This window comes from Diplotaxodon limnothrissa, linkage group LG19 (genome assembly GCF_057381915.1).
Source record: "Diplotaxodon limnothrissa isolate DT_005_m linkage group LG19, D_limnothrissa_male_GT1.1, whole genome shotgun sequence".
In the NCBI taxonomy this organism is placed as follows: domain Eukaryota; kingdom Metazoa; phylum Chordata; class Actinopteri; order Cichliformes; family Cichlidae; genus Diplotaxodon; species Diplotaxodon limnothrissa.
Genome location: NC_140614.1, coordinates 33,306,643 through 33,327,420, shown reverse-complemented (window position 1 = coordinate 33,327,420; position 20,778 = coordinate 33,306,643). Strand labels below are relative to the sequence as shown.

Here is a 20,778-nt window from a genome sequence, read left to right as displayed (position 1 = left end):
AACAGATTTGGACAGTTCATTTATCAAGTCGTTTTCAGCCCAAAGACGATTTTTAGGCAATTTCCTGAAAGTATCACAGAAAATGACATCATCCCTGCTCCAATCAAAAGGCACCTTTTCACAAAGGCGCTAGAGAACGAAAGCATCTTTTAGAGATTTATATTTCCCTGAGGCAACGATGTGCAAAAAGCAGTTACTGACTTCCCACCATGAGAGGAAGAAAGTGAAACTCTATCATAAGTCAGTTTTTTCAAACCTGTTCTCCTGCCCTTCACTGTTATTGTGTCGTGCCGCAGTGCCAAAGTCTCTGTTCTTTGTTATAGAGCATTTTAAGAGCAAATATCAGCACTTGTGTCACAACGATTTAGTTCTGCTTCTCCCAAGCAGCCTCTAGAACTAAATATTAAACAAAGGAAGTCTCATTAAATGGCTCATAGGATCTGAACCTTGCATGAAAACTAAACACAAGCTCACACACAAAGGGCTCCCTATTTCTAGCTTCCTTAGAGAGATATCTTAAAGCTCAGGAATGTGAGGAATCTCTGCGGGAGTGTTCAGAGCAAACAGGTGAGCGTACCTTATTAGGGCTGTGTGACCTAATTATCCTTAAACAACCTTGTTTCCATTTAAAAAACACAGGGATTCCTTTAAAAGGCCATTTTTAAGAGAAGACAGAGCTTGATATAGTTGCGTAAGAGACGCCTGTCTGGTTTTGACACAGGACTGGGTAAACTGAGAGCATGACAGAGACATAAATCACTCACAGACATGTAAACAAAGACCCAAATTGCCATTTAAGTCATTCAACTAATCGAGGTGAATCAACTTTCAAAGACAGATATCCTCTGCCCACTGGTCTCGAGATGAATCAGGCAGAAGTTATCAGAAAAGACAATGAACAATTGATGAGTTTATAAGAGTGTAAGGCCTCAGAGACTAGACTTTATCAACTCAGCAAATCAGAAAGTAAACCAATGCAAACTTTGGACCAGGAATCTAGATCAACCTGTGATCAAGTGAAACTGAAAAGTAAACTGATTATCCAACCAGCAGGTTAGTTGGTTTGGATTCTTAGCAAGCTTAAGACATGCAGTATCACTTCAATACAAAAACATATTAATAAGGCTTGGTATTGCTCAATGTTTTTCGTATTATGCAATCAGTATACAATTCTGATTTACCCTGAACAGAATTTTGTGCTTGAATTTTAATAACAATAGCTTAAAACTCTTTTGACTAGTTTTGACAGTTTTCAAAATATCAAAATTATAAAACCATGTGAGGTGATTAATACAGTTTATGTGGCTGATAAACAACTACTACGCTGAAAGAGCTCCTCTACATCGGAGCAACAACTAAATACCCCAGTCTTGAAGATTCCTAGTTTTCTGTGATTATTATCAGGAATAAGATATAGATATTGTACCAAATCCATTGGCTTAGTTATGGGTGGGGTAATTTGTGAGTATGTGGAGTAGATCCTATGTTTATACAGAAAGAACTTGGCTGACCTCAACTTGGCGATAACACTGTAGCTTGTCCTTTCGATCATTTATGTCTATCCTGTTTTCAACTCCTCTCTCCATTTGTTCCATTCCCTTCCTTTTCCCCACCTCCTATTTTTCCCCTCACATTAATTTGAGGATTTATTATTTCCTCATTTTATAACCAACAGGCACATTGATAAAGAATTTCCCGTCCATTTCAAATCATTAGTGTACCGCAAAACAGCGTGTAAGCTACTGCTAAAATGGCCCTAACGACGCCCTACATTGATCATTTCAAACACATGCTGGAATAAAGGCATTTTATCATTTGAACAGTCCCTATAGTGTGTCTGGGCTTAAAATAGCCTTGTGGTTGTTTGCGTCTGATAACCAATCTAGATTTGACTATACTTGATATAAAGTTTATGTTACCTTTACCTTTCAACCACTAAATTCTAATCAGGTCGTTCTTGAGTCCAAGTCTACCAGTAGTTCAAAAGATATGTTAATGAGAATAGAAGCGAACACCATGAGACCGGACAGTGTGCGCACCGCGGATGACGTCAGTGCGCACACTGTGTCTGAGGAGGATGTGCGGAAGTGCTTCAGGAAGGTGAACGCACGCAAAGCTACTGGTCCGGACGGGATTCCCGGCCGCGTCCTCAAGTCATGCGCGGCTCAGCTGGCTGGAGTGTTCACGCACATCTTCAACCTTTCCCTCTCTCTGTCTGTAGTCCCAGCCTGCTTCAAAATTCACAAGAATTTCACTCACATGTGCTGTACCAATGTACCTGCACATGTGATGTGACAATAAAAGTGATTTGATTTGATTTGATTTGAGAATGGGACGGGCATACAGTTTACACATATGGACAGACAACTCAACAACATTGTGTACCCCAACACAGCTGTTGTCAGGACTGGGAGAATGAACTGGCATTCATCACATCACTAGAAGTAAATGTCCTCACATTTTCACACAGCACCTTTTTGTTACACAACACTCAAAATGCTTTGGACTACAAGTTACATTTTTACCATCCATTCATGCAGACTCCATACAGAAAGACCCAAGCAGGACATTCAAACACGGAACCGCCTTCTTTTAAGGTGATAGCGCTAACTAATGCATTATCATGGCTACTACTACATCTGACCATTGTTCCAGACCTCTGAAGGTATCCTGTGGTATCAGTCACTAGAGATGAGCAGAAGAGCTTTTAAGGTCTTTAAGCTGTGAGGTTGACGGTCAACAGGTACTTCCCACACTGATAATGGTTTGGCACATAAAATGTCTAAATGTTGCAGGAAAAGACCATCAACTTCTTTCTAAAACTTAAAGTTACAGTATGTAAAATGTTTCACCACACATGAAACATACTAAGATGACTGTTGAGGATTTACTGAATTGTCAGTAGCACTACTTTGTTTGCCACTGTTCGCTACTATTAGCATCTATTAGTTACCATTTGCTGCATGGCCGAATAAGCTGGAAGTTGAAATTTCCAAGTTCCCAGTCAAAATGTAAGTCTCGGAAGCCTTCTCAACTCAGATTTCCCACTTGGAAGGTCGGAGCAGCCCCACCAAACCTGAATTAGCAATCAAAGATTACAGCACTGAACACAAACAGTACTTTTTATCTGTACGGCCACTGTTGTGTATTTATGAATCACCAAATAAGCTATACACAGAGCACTGATCATATTCTATACATGAACATGATGCAATTGTTTTAAATGCAAAAAAAAAAATTTGCTAGTGATACATGAATCACAAAACAAATCCTGCTTTTCCTCACTTTTTCTGAAAAATGCTCCAACATCCAAGTTGCAGTATCTGGGACACAGCATAAAGTCTTGAGAATGTAATTAAACTGTTTATCATTGGGGAAGTGGGACACTCGAGACTAATATTAGCTGGTATAATGTTAGATTATAACCAGCTGTTGTTTTTTAGCCGGCTCTTTTCTGATCTGCTGACATTAAATAACTGCAACAATATTGGGTAAAATAAGCATGTTTGTGCACGTTTGTGCGTTAGAGGCCTAACTCCAGTTCAGAAGACAAGGCTTGAGTTGAGGAGAAAGAGGATTTTTAGGATGCCAGTGGTGTTGTCTTTTGCCTTCTTGCATTTTCACTTCTTTGGTTAAGGTAACCTATGCTCTGACAATAAAACATAGGTATAGCCCTTGATGCCCTGAGTCAGAAGGTGCAGGCACATTTTTAAACTTCCCATGACGGCACACAAACACTTACAACTACAGCATGTATGTGGCTGGTCTCTAGCCACATACGTAAAACACCTCTAGTCTAAAAGGAGAGGTCCTTCTCAAACACTGTATTCAAATATGAAGAAGGAACATCGTGACTTCCTTACACCACAAACCAACTCCTATTTATTTTTAAAAGACAAATTATAAGTTTATTAGAATGCCTTAGTTTGTTGCGAGATGTAATTACACCCTATTCTGTTTATATTTATGAATACAGGTATCCTTCTTTTCTATTAAATAACCTCAAAACATTACTGACTGTACCTTTAAGGTGACAATATCTAATTAAAAAAAATGCACTGGCACTCAAGCTACATTGTGCCTGTCGCCAACGCCAAAAATTGTCACATTCTCTTTTATTAACAGAAGGTATTGTGCTCTGATAGGCATCCCTACACTCTTGTCTCATATCCTCTGACCTGTATGTGTACAGTGTTTCAGTGCAGAAAGAAACAGTATTCATGGAGAGATCAGAAAAAGCAGAACACCTTGTTCCTCCCTCACTGTAACAGTCCTGGCATGGCTTTTAATTAACTGGCACAATGCCTGCCATACCAGGCATTTATTGGGCAGGAGGCCCCTCTGGCATCAACACAGATCATCATCAGGGGCTCAGCTGGTGGTATTAAATTTTCTGGGCAAATGTGTTACATTGCACCACATCTTGCTTCCGTAATAAACCTCCTCTGGATGCGTTTTGGGAACGCTGAGCTCCTTCTCTAATCTGAGGAAGCGTCTGCTGAGAAGCTTGCAGCGGTTGTTGCCAGCACCAACAATCGGCACGGCATACACACGCCATGTTCATTGCTAAGGGCTCAATAGCAGCATACATCTATACCTGGCACATGAATCACAGTTAACAGTTAAGAACCCTGGCTTTCCAAAGATAAATTTATGCAACCTTTAGGCTAAATTTATACCATTAAAAACATTTTCTGAGATTGCTTTCACAATAATGTCCGTCCAACTTTCTTCTTTTTTAAAAAAAAAATCCAAAAAGTAGTGGTTTTATGCATCTCTAGTCGAGTGTGTGTATTCAGAAGTGTAGTGGAGACATTCTTGACCCATGCCCAGTGTGGGAGTCAGCCTCTATGCCAACCTTGGCAGAGCAGAAATGCCTTATCTCACTTTAGAATTTACTTTTTAAACAAAAACTGCTGGGACCTAACACGAGTGGCTCAACAAAGTGCAAAGATTGTGTGACGCAGTAACAAAATGTACTGACGTCTTTATGCATGCATTCATTTATGATCTCCCGAATCCACAGATGTGACTGAAAACAAGTCTATACATATTCGTCTAATGTTTTGGGTATAGTTAGACGATGTCAGACTGAAGGGGTCTGGATCTTATGGAAATCCCCGATCCCTCTCACCATTGCACCGAGATTACAGGTCCAACTACAAGAAACAAGAGGAACCTCCTCTGTCGTAAACTAATTAGGCAAGACTGCATAAGCACTGCCAGACAAAGACACGTTAAACAGCCCTGAGCAAATGAAACACCATTTGTACTTTCATGGTTTTAGCATAAGCAGTCTCACTAAAACAAGGTTCCGCTTGTTTGTGGAATGTTTTCGCGTTTCAGGTCTGACTGCATATAGGTGTGATTAATCAGGGTATAAAACTAACGTTAGCACCCACTGTTCCCACCAGACTATGCTGAAGACAATAGTGTTCACAGAGAAAAAAAACAGGACTGGTATATTGCTGCACCTCTGCAAGCTGCAACAAGATCTGCAGAGTACAGCTCAGCTTAAAGGAGACCTAGTGTGCTCATTCCCAGCTCCATACTTTTAGTCATGGATTCTACTAGAACAAATGGCACGAGAATGAAGCCATTTCAGCACTTTCCCCCCATAAAGACGACGTCTGACGATCTCCTTTGTAGCTTTAATGACGAGTTTTGACACCTGGTTTGATGACATGATTTCTCCAAGGGTAGCTTTAGTAAGGCAGAGATCAACCTCACTAATTTCTGACACACACCCAGTCATTTTGTTTGGGAAGGCCTAAAATATGAAAGAAGCCACTCAGTTCAAAAAAGAGAAACAAGTGTTACCCCTAGCAGTCATCCAAGGGGGAGGCTATCTTCTGACTGGCTGCCTCTCACAAACTGAATGCCTTGACAGCAGATAGGCGGGGTTGTTGTTTAGCTTTTGTTTACTAGGATCACTTGCACATGTCCTCATTATTTCAGGCTTGGGCTCTGTTTAATATGCGCATTCACCATTTTAACAGTGCATACTACAAAGATGATAGAAAATTAAAGAAAAGCAAAAAAGGTCCCCTTTAAGAGATCTTATGTACTGCCTTTACTGAAGCTGGTGACTGTGAGATTAAACCCCACTATCCGCTTAGAGTCTGTCCTGCCTCCCTCTTCCCGCTCCTCCACAACCACCCACACATGCAGGGCCTTGGAGTGGGGGTATGTCACCAGGGTGCAGAGGAGGCTACCCCCCCCCCCTGTCCCCTTCTGGCTGCCTCTGCCTCAATTTTATCCCACAACTTAGACATTCACATTATTCACACTCCCATTACACATACATATAGGATCTTGGGGGTGGGCACAATCACGGAGTCCAAATTACCATCAGGGTGTATACCTCACCCCTGACGTCGTTGCCCACCTCTCAATTTTAAATACACTTAGTCATTGAGGGCTAGCAGGAGGGACTATGCGCTTACCTGCTGCTCCTTGGCAGGTAGCTCCATGCCCTCCTGGGTTTTAATTGCACCTTAGAACACATATGCATCAACACTACAATGAGCGGGTGGAGGGAGGTTTGGAGTCTTCTCCCACCCCCATTCTCTGCGGCCTGCTGGAGCGGGGGGGCTAGTAGGAGGAGTTGGCCGTCCGACTGCGGTCTGGGGTGTGGGGCCTCCCTGCTGCTGCGGAGTCGGGGTGGTCTGCCTCTCCCCACCGCAGGGAAAAGGGTAACACCACCTGGGTCTGGGTGCAATTCCCCCCTCCAGGGGCAAGGGTACCTAGACCCGGTTTGTAGAGTACGCTTGGGGAGTGTGATCGTGTGTACAACGTCTCTTTATGTCTGTCTCCACGTTGGTTGAGTGTGGAGTGAGTGCATATGAGAGCATGAGGGTGGGAATGGATGTTTGTGTCTGTGTGTGCCTGTATGTCTGTGTCTATATGTCAGGTTGGGTGTCAGGCGCCACCTCTCTGGGGACACCTCAGGCCCTCCAAGGTTTGGAGGCCTATCTCCACCCACCACCACTTCCCCTGCCGGTGGCGGACTCCCTCAGGTGTCGGTGTGTTGGTGGTTCTTTGTGTCTGGGGGTGGGCGTCCGGGTACACACCGGCTCACTCCTTGGCGGCCGCTTGTCGGGGCCTGGGGCCTGGGGCTCGCTCGGGCCCCTTTGGAGGTGGGGTGCCCCCGGCCTCTCGGCCTGGGGCTCGGTCACTCAGGCACAGCTGGGGGCCGGTGGAGCTCACGGGCGCGTCACTGCAACTCCCCCTGGCTTCTGCTCCGCGGCTGCTGGGCGAGCCCTCATCTGGGACTCTCCTCAGCTCTTACTGGAACAGTGGCGCGGCTGCCCCTCTGTTGGTCTTCCATGGTCTCTTGTGTTCTGGGGGCCTCTGGATGTCTGGAGTTTTGATCTCCTCCATACCCGCTTCACACCCTGGAGGACGGGGCTGTGGCCCCCCCACACTCCCTAGCAGATCATTACATGGAGAAACCTTTGGAATGCAAGCATGCTGATCCACACAGGTATGCACACATGGGTATTCACAGACGCGGACTAAAGCTTTCTTGGCTGCTGCCTCAAAGCACACTGTGCGCTGTCTATCTTGCGTGCTGCACAATATCGTTTATTATTTAGTAAATATTGATATCTATGACTAGCTAGTTTATTGTGATGGTGCTTTGTTTTCTCTATTATTATGTTGCTCTTTGTTGTTTGCTGTCTCCTCTGTTTGTTTTTTTTTGTTTGTTTTTTTTTTTCTCCATACAGGTGACCCAGGAGTTCTTTTTTTTTTTCTCTCTCTCTCTTCCCCCCCCTTCTCACCGTCTCTTCTCCCCTTTGGTTTTCTTTCTTTCTCTCCCCCTCTTTCTCTCATTCATTCCCCCTGTCCTATTTATTAAAAAATAAAAATAAAAATAAAAAAATAAAAAAATGACAAAGGATGAACTGAAGCTCTGCCATCACGTAATGTCGCATACTGCTGTTTCTGATGTCATTTAAAAAAAAAAAAAAAAAAAAAAAGAGTCTGTCCTGTTTGAAAGTGTGCCACAGTGCTCCCATGTAACCTGAAGACAAGGTAAGCAAGCAATGGAGTCACAGAACAGGATGGACAGATTTCTTCACAGCAAACAAAGTGTGCTGAAGGTCAGAAGGCGAGGAGTAAGTCAGTCTGTTTAAACATCCCTTCAGAAAGCAAGCAAACATACCTGGGAACCGATACGCAGGATATCAAGCTGGTTCCCAGGACTTTGTCTTTATCCATCACAGATGACACATTAAAAGAACATAATGCTCTAAACTGGTGCAACAACAAATCACTTCACCTTGTCGTAATGTACTTAGTCTGGGTGACTTTACATTTTAAGAGTCATTCCTTCCTGACAGGTACATGTTTGGCTGATTCATGTCAGTACAAAATGTAGATCAACTGGCATGGCCTCAATGGAGACGGGGAATTTATCAGCACAACAATAAGCATGATTTATGTTTTGGATTTGCATGTCTGTCAAAGGTACCTTATGTTATAATTTGCAGTGCAAGAATAGACTTTATGAAGGATGGTTAGATGTCCAAAATTGTGACTAACCTGCTTAAATTAAGATGCAGTAGAAGAGAAACTACAGACTGTCTTACTGAAAACTGAGCTATACGTAATTTATATGTTTATGGACAAGAAAAAACTCTGAGTTCTAAGGTGAAATAATATGAAATAAAAAGTATAAAACACAATGGGAAACTTAAAATTAAACAATGTTTAGACTGATAATTAAAATAGTTCATAAAATGAGACCATGTGGGATTTTACCATGGCTGTTGCCCTGCAGATGAGCCTGCCTTCCAGACTTCTGTCCTCCCTTGTGTCCACCCTGATTCCCAGCAGAGTGCCCATCCAAAGCCAGGTCCAGAGCAGGACCCAGCCCGGGGTTCTTCTCATTCAGGCTGAGATTCTTCCTCCTCTTACCCTTCAGCCAGCCCAAAGCGCGACCCAGGGAACGAGTGCGCTTCTTCCGCCCCTTTTTGCTGTGCTTCTCGTGAGCAAAAATGTTGACCACGTCCTGGGGAAGCAGGTCCCCAAACCCCAGTGAGTCACGGTTTGACATCCCACCTCACACTGGAGCACCCTGAGAAACAGGAAAGATATTACATTTTAGTTCTCATCCAAGCAACACATGCACCAGCACTCAAGAAGAGAGAATAAATGAAAGACCTGAAAACTCTCTCCCACTGTTTTTCCCCAATCACAGTAACAATCAGCTTGCAGAGAGTAATAATAATAATGGATTGGATTTATATAGCACTTTTCAAGGCACCCAAAGTGCTTTACAATTCCACTATTCATTCACTCTCACATTCACACACTGGTGGAGGCAGCTACGGTTGTAGCTACAGCTGCCCTGGGGCAGACTGACAGAAGCGAGGCTGCCATATCGCGCCCCTCTGGCCCACACCAGTAGGCGGCAGGGTAAAGTGTCTTGCCCAAGGACACAATGACCAGGGCAGAGAGCCCGGGGATCGAACTGGCGACCTTCCGGTTACAGATACGCTTCCCAACCCCCTGAGCCACGGTCGCCCCTACACCTTAAGTAGGCCTCACCTTAAGTAGAGGCCTACTTAAGGTGATAAATCAGTCACAGTGAGTTTTGAATGAAAAGTTGACAAAATGTTACCTTTACTACTTGTCAGAGCTGCCCTGTCACTAAGAAAACTCAACTTACTGCATAACAGAAAGTTGGGTTCAGCATAGAAACCCTTTAACTCAAGAAATTCCAAAATTCAGTGTTCTTACAATAAGTGTACTTTCTTAGTTTGATTTCCTGAAAAATCAAAAGATAAATATCCCTTATTGTCATATACTTCCACATGTGTGTTGTTTAAATTTCAAGTTAAAGCTTGCGGTAATGCTTTGCCTGCACCGACCAGACAAGCTACAGTTTGAATCCATTTCTATCCAGGTTCATGCAACACAAGCAGGCAAGACTTTGAAGGAAGGAATTAGGTGCATCTAAACTTGGTCAGCACAAAGTTGCAACCATGACATCAGAACATTTATACTGTAACCACAGCTTCAAGATGAGCACTGGCCCCTCTGTTATGGCACTAGCTAATGATGAGCTATCATTTCATAACGTAGCTGACCTTTCACCTTTGACCTCAGAGATAAATAATGTCATCAATTCATCAAGTTAAAATCATGTTTGTGGCAAACGTTGGAATGAAAATGATGTTATGTGAGGCCTTTAGTGTCCTTGACCTTTGCCACAAATTTCTACTTAGTGGTCAGTGGTCAAAGTTAAATAGGGTCCCTCGGAGCACTTGTAAAAATATGACATTCATGATAATAGGATGGATGGACTTTTAGCCTTGCATTTATTTGCATCATTGGTTCAGCTGCTTAATTATGTATTTACAATAGCTTGATTTTATGATGTAATGATTACCAGGGAGAACAATTGCTACGTTGTTGGTGGCTAACGTAGATCCAAAGCAACAAACAACCACACAGACAACAGAAAATTTTAAACTCTTCATAAGCACAGAGGCACAACTCTGGGCAGCAAAACCTAAAAACGACTACAAATATATCCAACATGTATCCCTGGTAGCAAAGTCTATTTTACTCAGACCACTCCTCCTGTGTTTGTGTGTCTCCGTGGTCACTGCTCATTCGGCCAGCACACTCTATCCTACACAGACCCCCTCCAGCCTCTAAACCAAACTTCAGCTCTACAAAGAAAGAACTGGCACCGCTCCCTTCATTCCATAACGTGGAGTCATAATTCACAAAGCCACACCCGTAAGCTCACGCACTGCATACATACAGGCACAGCAGCACGCTAAGAAGAGCAAAAAGACACAAAATTAACAGCAACCAGTGAGTGTGTCCATTCACGCACTTTATTGTCATCCCTCATTGTTTTCCTTTACTATTGTTTTATTCATCACCCGCTGAATGAGCTCATCGCTTTGCTTCCTTCCTCCGCCCGTCACCTTGTTAAACTTCGCTACTCTGAGGCAGATTTCCCAGCCCTGCTCCTGGGGATCTGTAAGCTTACACTGGACTTTTTCCAGCTGCGGTTTTATTAGATGCTTATGTCCAAATCATAGTCTGAAAATAGGGACAAACTCTTAAGATGACAGGAGCTTGTAAGCAGACAAAGAATTAGGGAAGGTGGGAGTTGAGTCTGAGCGAGTAAATTATGAATCCCCCGGTGCAGTCGACAAAGTTCAGGCATAAGTTGTTTCTTTGGCTGCTGTGCTGCTTTTTCCAAAAAGATTTAAGTAACGTGTGAGTAACACAGCCAAACATGTTTCTAGAAAGACTTTGAACCTTAAGTTGGTGAGACATGAAACTAAACCACACAAACCCAAAGTCGTGTTCTCTGAGGATTTACAAATGGGACTTTTTCCAAAACAGCCTCTCATTATCAAAACTGCAACAGGGAAGTGAGACGACTCTGGTCTGGGTGCATCATGTGGAAGATATTTAAGCAGATGTGCACTTTTAAAACCAGATGTTTGACATTCTGTTTATTAAGTAACATTTTCTTTAGTCTTGGGTCAAATCTTGACAAAGTAGGATTCTCATGAGTAAAGAAAATGACAAGGAATATATAACATCATTTTACACCTGACTCAAACTAATATAATCTTAAGGTTGGTGCCAGTTTGGAGTGTTAAACACCAACTGGGAAGTAATCCCAGAAGTTAAAAAAAACATCTAACATGTGGATCAAGGTCTTAAGGTCTGCATCCCAATCCCTTTTGACCATCCCATGGTCATTACTTTTATATTACAAAAAAAAAAAAAAAAAAAAAGGGGGGGGGGGGGGGGGGGGCGTCATGCTCCTCCTGCTGTAGTTGCACTAAGACTGAAATTAGCTCCAATGTGACTTCAGACTTGCATCAACTGTGGCTGCTTTTGAATCTAAGTAGAAGATGCACTGCTGGAATTGCAGCTTCTAGAGCACAGATTAGAACCCAATCGTGGCATTTCCCACTTAGAAAAAAAATTATTTCCCTTGGATCTGCCACAAACTAAAGCGATATGCATGTCTCTTTTATGAGGCTGTGGGACAGTAACCTTTAATGTTTAAATATATTAGGTTTTCCGTTTCGTAGTTCTAATGTGCAGCTGTCACATTAGAAATAAACAACATTATAAATAGCAAATATACCGGCCATCATAGTGGTGCAGTGGTTAGCATACCAGCCCTGGGTTTAGATGTAGTCTGGGGCCTTTCTGTGTGCAGTTTGGATGTTCTCTCCGTGTCTGCCTGAGTCCTCTCCAGGAATTCCGGCTTCCTCCCACACTCCAAAGACATGCATGTGGTTAGGTTAATTGGCGATTCCAAATTGGCTGCGTGAATAGTTTTCTCTCTATGTGTGTGTGCCCTGTGATAGATTAGCGACCTGTCCAGGGCGTACCCTGCCTCTCACTCTATGACAGCTTGGACAGATACCTGCCTCACACAACCCCAGACTGGATAAACAGAACAATATGGATGGTTAAAAATATAACTTATTTTGGCAGTCTGTGCCTCGGTACATTATAACCCAAAATTAGTGTTTTCCTGTAGCATTGACGTCATGCATTCATTGCAACAGTGTGGAATTTTGCGGTTGTGGTTTTCTATCTATGTTTTTTCACCCATTTATATCACCACTTTATCCTTATCTAACTTTAACTGTGAGTATGTGACACTCATAGGGATTATTTAATGTGGAAGAAGAGTCATGTGACGTGTGTAACACACCTTTCTATGTGACCGTGCACGGAGCCTGAGAAGCGGAAAGCCAGTCTAAACAGAAAAGGTTGATAACCGCTCATGATATCTGTTGCCTCCGATTAGGACTTTAGGTTTTGTCAAACCAGCTAATGGAAAGAAAGCCTGGCCATGTTTGAACACCCCTCAGGGTGTTTTGTAAGTATTTCCATGAACAGTTTAAATTCTGACCTGGTGATATTTTTCAAGTCCACTGATTTATCCTGAAGGACACAAAAATGTCACTGGAGCTCAGAAATTCCGAGTTCCCATCCGGAAATGTTTTGTAGAACGCCCACTGAACTCAAACACTCAGAAAGTTGGAGCAGACCAACCAACCCCAAGCTGGCAATCGAAGATGGAAGCACTGAATGTAAACAGTATTTTTGATTTTTTTTAGTTTGTTTCTTTGCTTGTTTTTTAAATCTTGAATTAAAAGATGATGTGTCTTTTTATGCAGATCACTGATCAGGTTCTGTCCATGAAAATATTATGCTGTATTTCTAGTACTACCTGAATGACTTTACCTCGCTAAGAACCCAAACAAATCCTGTTTTTCCTAGCTTTTTCTGGAACGTGCTAACTCAAGAGTGACGTCACTTCCAACTTGCAGTATCTGGATGGCAGCACTCATCCTTGATGAAGCCAGTCCTTGCAGAGATATTTGAGTCCAAACAATGCCGCTTATATGGAAGAAAGAACAGAATTAATTTAGTTTCTGGCCTCACCAGAAAGAAGTTTGCACCCGAACTCATGCCTGAAGTATGCAGTTCAGTCTGAGAGGCTTAAGATGAATACTTGAAGAGCTTCAAAGCTTTTCTAAACATTATACATAATGTGGGTGTTTTTGAAGGAGTTTATCTTAATCTGGACAAGCTGAACTTGTTATCCACTGCCGCACATCTGAAATGACAAAGTGCCAGTGTGTGTGTGTGTGTGTGTGTAGCCGGTGCCCCATGAGGAGTGAGCTGCAGTGAAAGGCTAGTAAAAAAGAAAGGGTATCCATCCTTTTCAGAGAAAAGTACAAGGCCTCTCCCCGCACTAAGCCCTGTGTTTCTCCTGCTCCAAATTACAGTCATTAGGGCATGACTAACATCCATGCATCTGCATTGCCTTCAGCCGCCAATAATCAAGACGCCTCTCATGGGAGAAGAAGTGAGTGCAACAACTTCTCGTGTTACTTCCACCTCAGAGGGAGCAGAGCAATACTAAGAAGTCTAGGATGTAGACGAGACCACCCAGCTGATCACTGTCTGTGCAGTCTGGTCACAAAGAGTTGACTCATGCCACAATTGCAACCTGCAATTTTTCATTTTACAAACAAATCTAATTTGGTGACGTACACAGTGGAGTTTCCTTTAAAAAAAAAAAAAAAAAAAAGTAACCGTTTCTTTCTTTCTTTCATCAGGAAATTTACTAAATGGTTATTTAGACTTTAAAAATTCCTATCACAATTCTTTCTCTAGCAAATAAGTTTTAAACACACCATTACTTTTCAAAATAAAGCATCAAAATGCTAATTACAGAGCTGCTTTATTGCCCCAGCAATTACTAAACACCAAACCTTTGTTACAGTTGACACACAAACTCAGGGCTCAAAAGAATCTAAAATCGGAGCATTTGGGAGGATTTGTAGTGACACAGCACATGTGTGTGTATAATATATTCAGAAAAGATCACAATCAAGACATAAGCTGATTTACAAACAAAAACAGCTGTGTGCCCTTTCTACACGTCTCGCTCTCTCTCTGACACACACACATAAACGAGCGCGTGCGCACGCAAAACCTGCTGTGGTTTTTAAACCCAACCCCAGCCTGCCAGAGCAGGCATGTGTTCCAACACGCTGTTTACTTATCCTTTACAAAAGACGTCAAGCTTTGCGTTGGACAGGAGATACTTCTCTAACGCAGCAAACCTCAACGTGGTGTGTCAATACCTACAGAGCGACTGACATTGACAGCAGTGTGTACACACCAGCATGAAGTAAACAGGAGCTGATAATAGTTTACACACTCTTGACAAATAGACTGAGCATATCTGGAAAGACGATTTATTGATTATGGACTACCGACCGCTACAGTATACGCCATTTGGCCGCAATGTTAAAACCAGTGGCGGCTGAAGTACATACATAACTAATATGCAATTTAACGCACCAAATAGTATATGAGAAATTATTCAAAAGGACATAAGTTTGTTTAAATTAGCTTTTGTTTATCTTTGGTTAAAATTTACTTTCCCATGTAATTTGTTGATTTTTTTTTAACTATTTTGTAATGTTGTTGTTAAAGCTGACCTCATGACAAACTTTGAATATCATTCTTCATTTGCATAATGAAGCAGAAATATAAAAGAAAAAAAAACATTATTCATGTCCAAGTACATACAAAGTTAAATTTATAAATAGACAATTAAATAGAAAAAGTAGATACACAAGTGTCTACATATGTTCAAAGGTAAATAAATACGCAGTCATTTTACAGATCAAACTAATTAAAGACTACTTTTATTCCTAACAGTATATTGTTTTTGCTGCATTTTATGGAATTTCTTTGTTTATTTTGTAGTTTTTGACCACTTTGGTGCTACACAGTCCCACCCATCCAAACATTACTGCAGATCAAGTACACAACTCCATGGCAATGGCACTCCCCAGTGTCAGCAGAACTCCCAGCATGGCAATGTTTCCCACTGTAATAGCTCATCTGGTTGATTTGAAAAGAAAATCTTGCTGCAGCCTGTCCAGTCCTCCTCACTGTCTCCTTACTGTCTACTGCCTCATCACGACAAGGAAAAGACAAGAGGGTGTATCATTGATATAAACAGCCACCTCTGAAATCTGTACCCCTCACTGTCCTAGCTAAAGAAAAACCTGCCTAACAACACAGTACAAGGTACTGACCCCGACTTCCATGCTCTTCCTTCTCTGTGTCTGTTCGGGATATGCTGCAACAAGCCTGATCCACAAAGGCCCCACCCCACAAGGACCAAAGTTGTCCATGTCCCCTAGAATAAAGAGCTGTAGTGTGGGCATGAGGGAGACCTAAATGATATCAGGAAGGTGGGTTTCAATGTTGTGGTTAAACAGTCAAAGCCAGCTCAGGAAATTGAATTCCAGAACAAATCCAGGTCTCGTGTCCACATTTAAACAGGCAGGTCAGCTAAGTTACAGCAACATAAAGCAATGACACCAGCCTTGCCTGAGGCAACTGTGGTTACAAATTAAGGATAATACCCCACAGAGCTTTCAAACATCTTCCCTTGACAAACCAGCGTGGAGAGAAAAAAGACGGAAAGCTAGCTGCGGCAGGAATAAAAAACAAAACACTAAAGTTAAGCGCACACACCCTCAGCAGATCAGAGCCAAAGTGGAGTATCACAAATACAACTATCACTGTTGTCTTTTTTGACTTCAACAGCCATCTGTGCATTACAGCGACTTCGCACAACACTCCCTTTAAACTGGAGTCTTATCACGTAAATATGAGCAATAGGAATTTCACAAGTAGTTGCAAGGGGGATGAGGGGAGGAGGGGGCTAGGGGAAGTGTAACTTTTGACTCCAGTGAGTCATACAGGGAAGCTGATGGAGCAGACTCTGCTGCCTCACAGGGATAAGGCAAAGCCAAGAGGGTGTGGCAATGATACAGACAGCCACCTTTGTTTGAACTAGGACTGGCTCAGTTTAACCAGAAGGCCATTCACATCTAATGCCTGACCTGTTGGTTTCACATGGCACGATCTTAACCTTGCTGGCAGCAAGCAAGGTTAAGATCGGGCTGCAAATGGTTTAGTCACCATAGGAAGAGGAAACATAATAGACCAACAAGCTCATTCTCCTTTAGAGAGAGGAGGAGCGCTTTGGATCTGTTCCAGTCTTCTTTCAAAGACCAGAAAGTTGTTTACAGTAACAGCCAGTTTGGAAAATATCAGTTTTCACACTTAGAGCCATTCTGTAGCTAAATAGCAAGTGTTTAGCAGTGAGAAAACTGGTGTTACTGTTCAGCACCTGCAGGCATCTGTCAGGGCGTTGGCTGTCTTCTTTGGGCATTATCAAACAAAGAAGAGTGCTGCTAAGACTTAAGCTGCCTTGCCTGAACTAGAACTCAGCATATTCATGCAAACACTTGATGTGCAAGTAACGCTGCTGCTGTGATGGATGATGTGGCCACTATAAGAGACAAACTGGAAATACTTAATTCCTACATCTCAAGGCGGTTTTCACAACTGAAACCAGGGACAGCCGGTGAAATGAGACACGTTTTATGGGCCGAGGGAATCTCGAGGAAACCATTCACCATACACCCACCATAAAGGAAGCGACCTCCTCTTTCGGTTTAGACTCAATAGAAACATTTTTGAATACATAATGGCTCCAAATGTCTAGCAGAACTTTCAATCCAGGACCTGGAGCATGAAGACACATGTCATAGATGCAATCTTTTGAGCTGAAAGGTGACATCTTTGTGGTTCTTCTGTTTGCTCCAAAAAGGGGACGGTTTCAGGAAACTGTCATACAAATAAACACAATAACGCCGCAAGGCAATAATGACACAAATGAACCAAAATGCTATGAGGTTAAAGGCGGTTACAGATGGTCCGTGCACGTATGCGTGCATGTGTGTGCGAGAAAGAGAGACAGATCTGTGGAAGGAAATGCAACTTGGCATGCTGCAAGGGCGCTGTAGCCATGCAGCAGCTTGTCTGGTAAGAACAGCAGCTGCATTCCTGAGAGATTTATAATTACCGACAGAGGAACTCTTCTTTCCAATCCTGCTTTCATCCCCCCCCCAGCATCAAACACACACACCTCCTCACCCCCTCCATCTATTCCCCTTTTTTTCACCCCATGCAGTGGCCTTCTAGGAGACAGCGCCATGAAAGACAAATGGATAATGGCTGGCGCATGGAAGTCATTTTGAGATAACATTATAATGTGTGGTTGTGTGCGCTGGCCCAGATTGTTGTTCCCTGTGTTTATGCAATATTTTAACTTCTATGGAAACAGGGCAGATTGCAAATGGAGGTACTGTAGGTGGGCAACAGCAAAGTGATATCTATTAAATGATAATCTTAACTAGAGGTAAGGTGTGAATGCCAGTGCTTACCTTTTTCAATGCAAAAGCTGGATTTAAAGAGAAAACAAAAAGTCTGGAAAGTTGGCGAGTTGCGACAAAGTCTCGTTTGCTTTGCCTCCAGGGGTTGCTGGGGGTCTAAGTCTGGACTGCAGTCTCTGCAGAGTTTAAAGACCTCTGGACTGACAGGTCAGATGCAGATAAAAAGAAACTGCTGTGCAGCAGCAGTGACCAGCTCACAGAAAAGGCAAACACAGCTGGAGAGCGAGGTTTAAAAATACATCCTGGCATCTTTGTGTCTCCGCTCAGCCCAAGTCAAAACAATATCCTTTCAGTTTAAAGCTCACTCCGTCTGACAGTTGCTTGGCACTGGCAAGTGTGGGAATAAAAACACTTGAAAGAGCTTAGAGCACAACTTATGTGAAGCCTCAGAAAGACACTAAAGTAAACAGCCTCAGTCCCAAATTGAGTAAATCATGATGACTTGGATGGCCGGCTAACAGCCACTGATTGGATTTTTCATCTCTTGATAAGAGCTCATTGATTAACTTAATCATCAGTTAATCTCTCTGATTAATGGCCTGCTTTCTTCCACTCATCAGTCAGGCGTTTCCGTTCTCTGCAGGCCTGCATGACACACAGAAATCAGTCACTCGGTGATCACACACACTCGTGCGCATTTTGTCTCTTGCAACATTCGATTGCTCCTCTTGTTGCCGTTCTTGACCGCCAGCTCTCCCCTTTCCTCCACTGATCTCAGTCAGCACACAGCACACAGCTGAACAGCTGCACCTACCTGTCTGCTTACCCAAGATCCGAGTGCACTTACACCCCTTAGCTCCCAGTGTAATCTTCATCCCGGCCATCTCCTCACATCCTTGCCTTTTGTCATCTCATCTCTGCCTTAACATCTGCTCCCCTCCCCAAATCACGGGTTTCTACCGGGTTCCGCCATGCATCCAAAAGTGCTTACACAACGCACCTGTAATGGGTACAAGCCCAAGCATGGCAGGCTGGCCAAGAAGGAGCACCAGTATGTGACACACCCTTTTTAAACAAATGGCTCAGTCTCAGCCTCACCTATTAGAAAGGTATAACAGCTAAACCTGCAGCTCAAAAAAAACAACCCAAACAACTGAAAGTGCTGATTGGTTTTTCAGAGAAGTTTTGATTATTGGAAGCTCATTCCAGACCAAAGTCCAGCAGATGCTGCTGCAGCAGACAGCCAAAAGGGGGAAAGGGAGAGGGAGTCCTAAGGTGGTCGTGTTATCTCCCTCGGGTTAATCAGCAAGCAGTGGGTTATCAAGTGCGTGTTAACTGCCATTTATTAAAAGAAGTGTCAGGGGACTATGCCGTAAAAAGTGTGCTACTGGATCAGTGACTGGACCCAACACAATACCCTTCATTGTCACGAGCTCCATAGCTAAGAGAAGCACTACAGGTCTTAGATTACCTCTGTATAGGATCCCTTAGCTGAGAAGCAACTCTCCCACACCTTGTTTTTCCATACATGTCTATACTCAACATCTAGCCATGGAGTTGCAATTTGAACCAAACTTTATTTTAACAGACTTGAGATCCCTGGTTCTGACATGTATGGACTATTTTTCTTTACTTCTGGGCTAAAATTACCGTACTTATGTTGCCCATAATTAAAAACCTGCATTAGGAAGAAGAAGAAAAATCGTGCTGATATAACAGCTTCACTTCTAAACCTACTTTCTTCACGCCTTCAAAAGCCAGTCAATCATATTGATCCTTATCTGTTTGTTTTTTCCCTACGCAGGAATATTAAACCCTTTCTCCTAAAATTCACGCCACAGCTCAGTTTCGAGGGACTTTCCCAGCAGGAATTCCAACAAAAAATAAATAAATAAATAAATAAAAATAATGCCAACACAATAAGGTAGCCATTAATCTGACGCTTAAGTTGGACAGATAAAAAAGAAGTGTCAGACGTACCGTAACGAAACTTTAAAGACTGATTTAGCCGCTCTCCATTTGAAGCGTCGCCCTGCTTCGCCCTCGTTCTCCAACTCCAAACTTTCAGCGCCCGAAGGAAAACTCCAGGTGAAGCATTTCCGTGAAAAGTTCAACTTCAGGAAACAACTGCAGCCTGGATGTGTTTGCACGCCCGGCTTCAGCCCTCGCGTTTAAGGTGCCAGGAGAGCGTGTCCTCTGCTGTCAGCGTCGTTTGTCTGCGGACGCTTCACTGAAGCAAAATGTGGGACTACCGAGAAAAGTCGCGCCGCAGTCGACCCGAGGTCCCACCTGACGGAGGCTGGGCACACTCAGGTGAGCGCGCGGGTCTGCGGCCGTTGATTTGGCGACATCTAGCGGTGGAACGAGGAATAACGAGCTAATAGCATGGAGCAGACTGGGGAGAAACTGGAACTTAATTTTCCCACGGTTAGTTTACGTTTCAGGTATTTACGTCTGCATTTTTTTATTCATGAAGACTACTTAAAGAAACTGTAGATAAAAGCTTGCGTGGTGAATAGAGGTGGTCACACCAAATGTTGACTTTCAAGCTCGTTAGAGCTGTACACACGCATGTATGTTTGCACACGTTCCCAGCAAAACATAAAGAAACGACGGGTGTCTCAAGACTTTTGCACTGTAATACTGTAATAATACAAAAAGAAAATGTTCTTTGTCCTTCTTTAACCTTTTGGATAGCCTTGAAAATATCCAAAGTTACTAGCATGAAATTTTGTATTTTAATAATATTAAATAATAAAAAATATACCTTATTACTTAAAGATGTTCACATCTTTCCGATCACCTCCTTCATTAAATCCATATTCACATGTCTGAGTGTGTGTTTGTTTCCACTTGTCTGCGAGGAGTGTGATAGGCAGTATGCAAAACACCTCAAACAAATACTGTTACATAAACCATGCAAACTTGGTCAGCTGAGCTGAGTCCTGGAGGAAGATATTAATTGAAAAGCATGCATGGTCCTGCTAATGTCGAC

General features: G+C 42.8%; 1 protein-coding gene across 1 annotated transcript in view; it reads right to left on the bottom strand.

The window, feature by feature from the left end:
* The window catches only part of LOC146612654 (uncharacterized), a 33,959-nt gene extending 13,900 nt beyond the window's left edge, over positions 1-20,059 (bottom strand). The window contains exons 1-2 of the mRNA XM_085343757.1: positions 19,764-20,059; positions 8,767-9,082 (exon numbers count right to left, since the gene is read on the bottom strand). Coding sequence (XP_085199883.1) covers positions 8,767-9,061 — 295 coding nt within the window. The 5' untranslated portion in view covers positions 9,062-9,082; positions 19,764-20,059. The remainder of the gene's footprint in view (positions 1-8,766; positions 9,083-19,763) is intronic.
* Between the last annotated feature and the right edge of the window lie 719 nt (positions 20,060-20,778).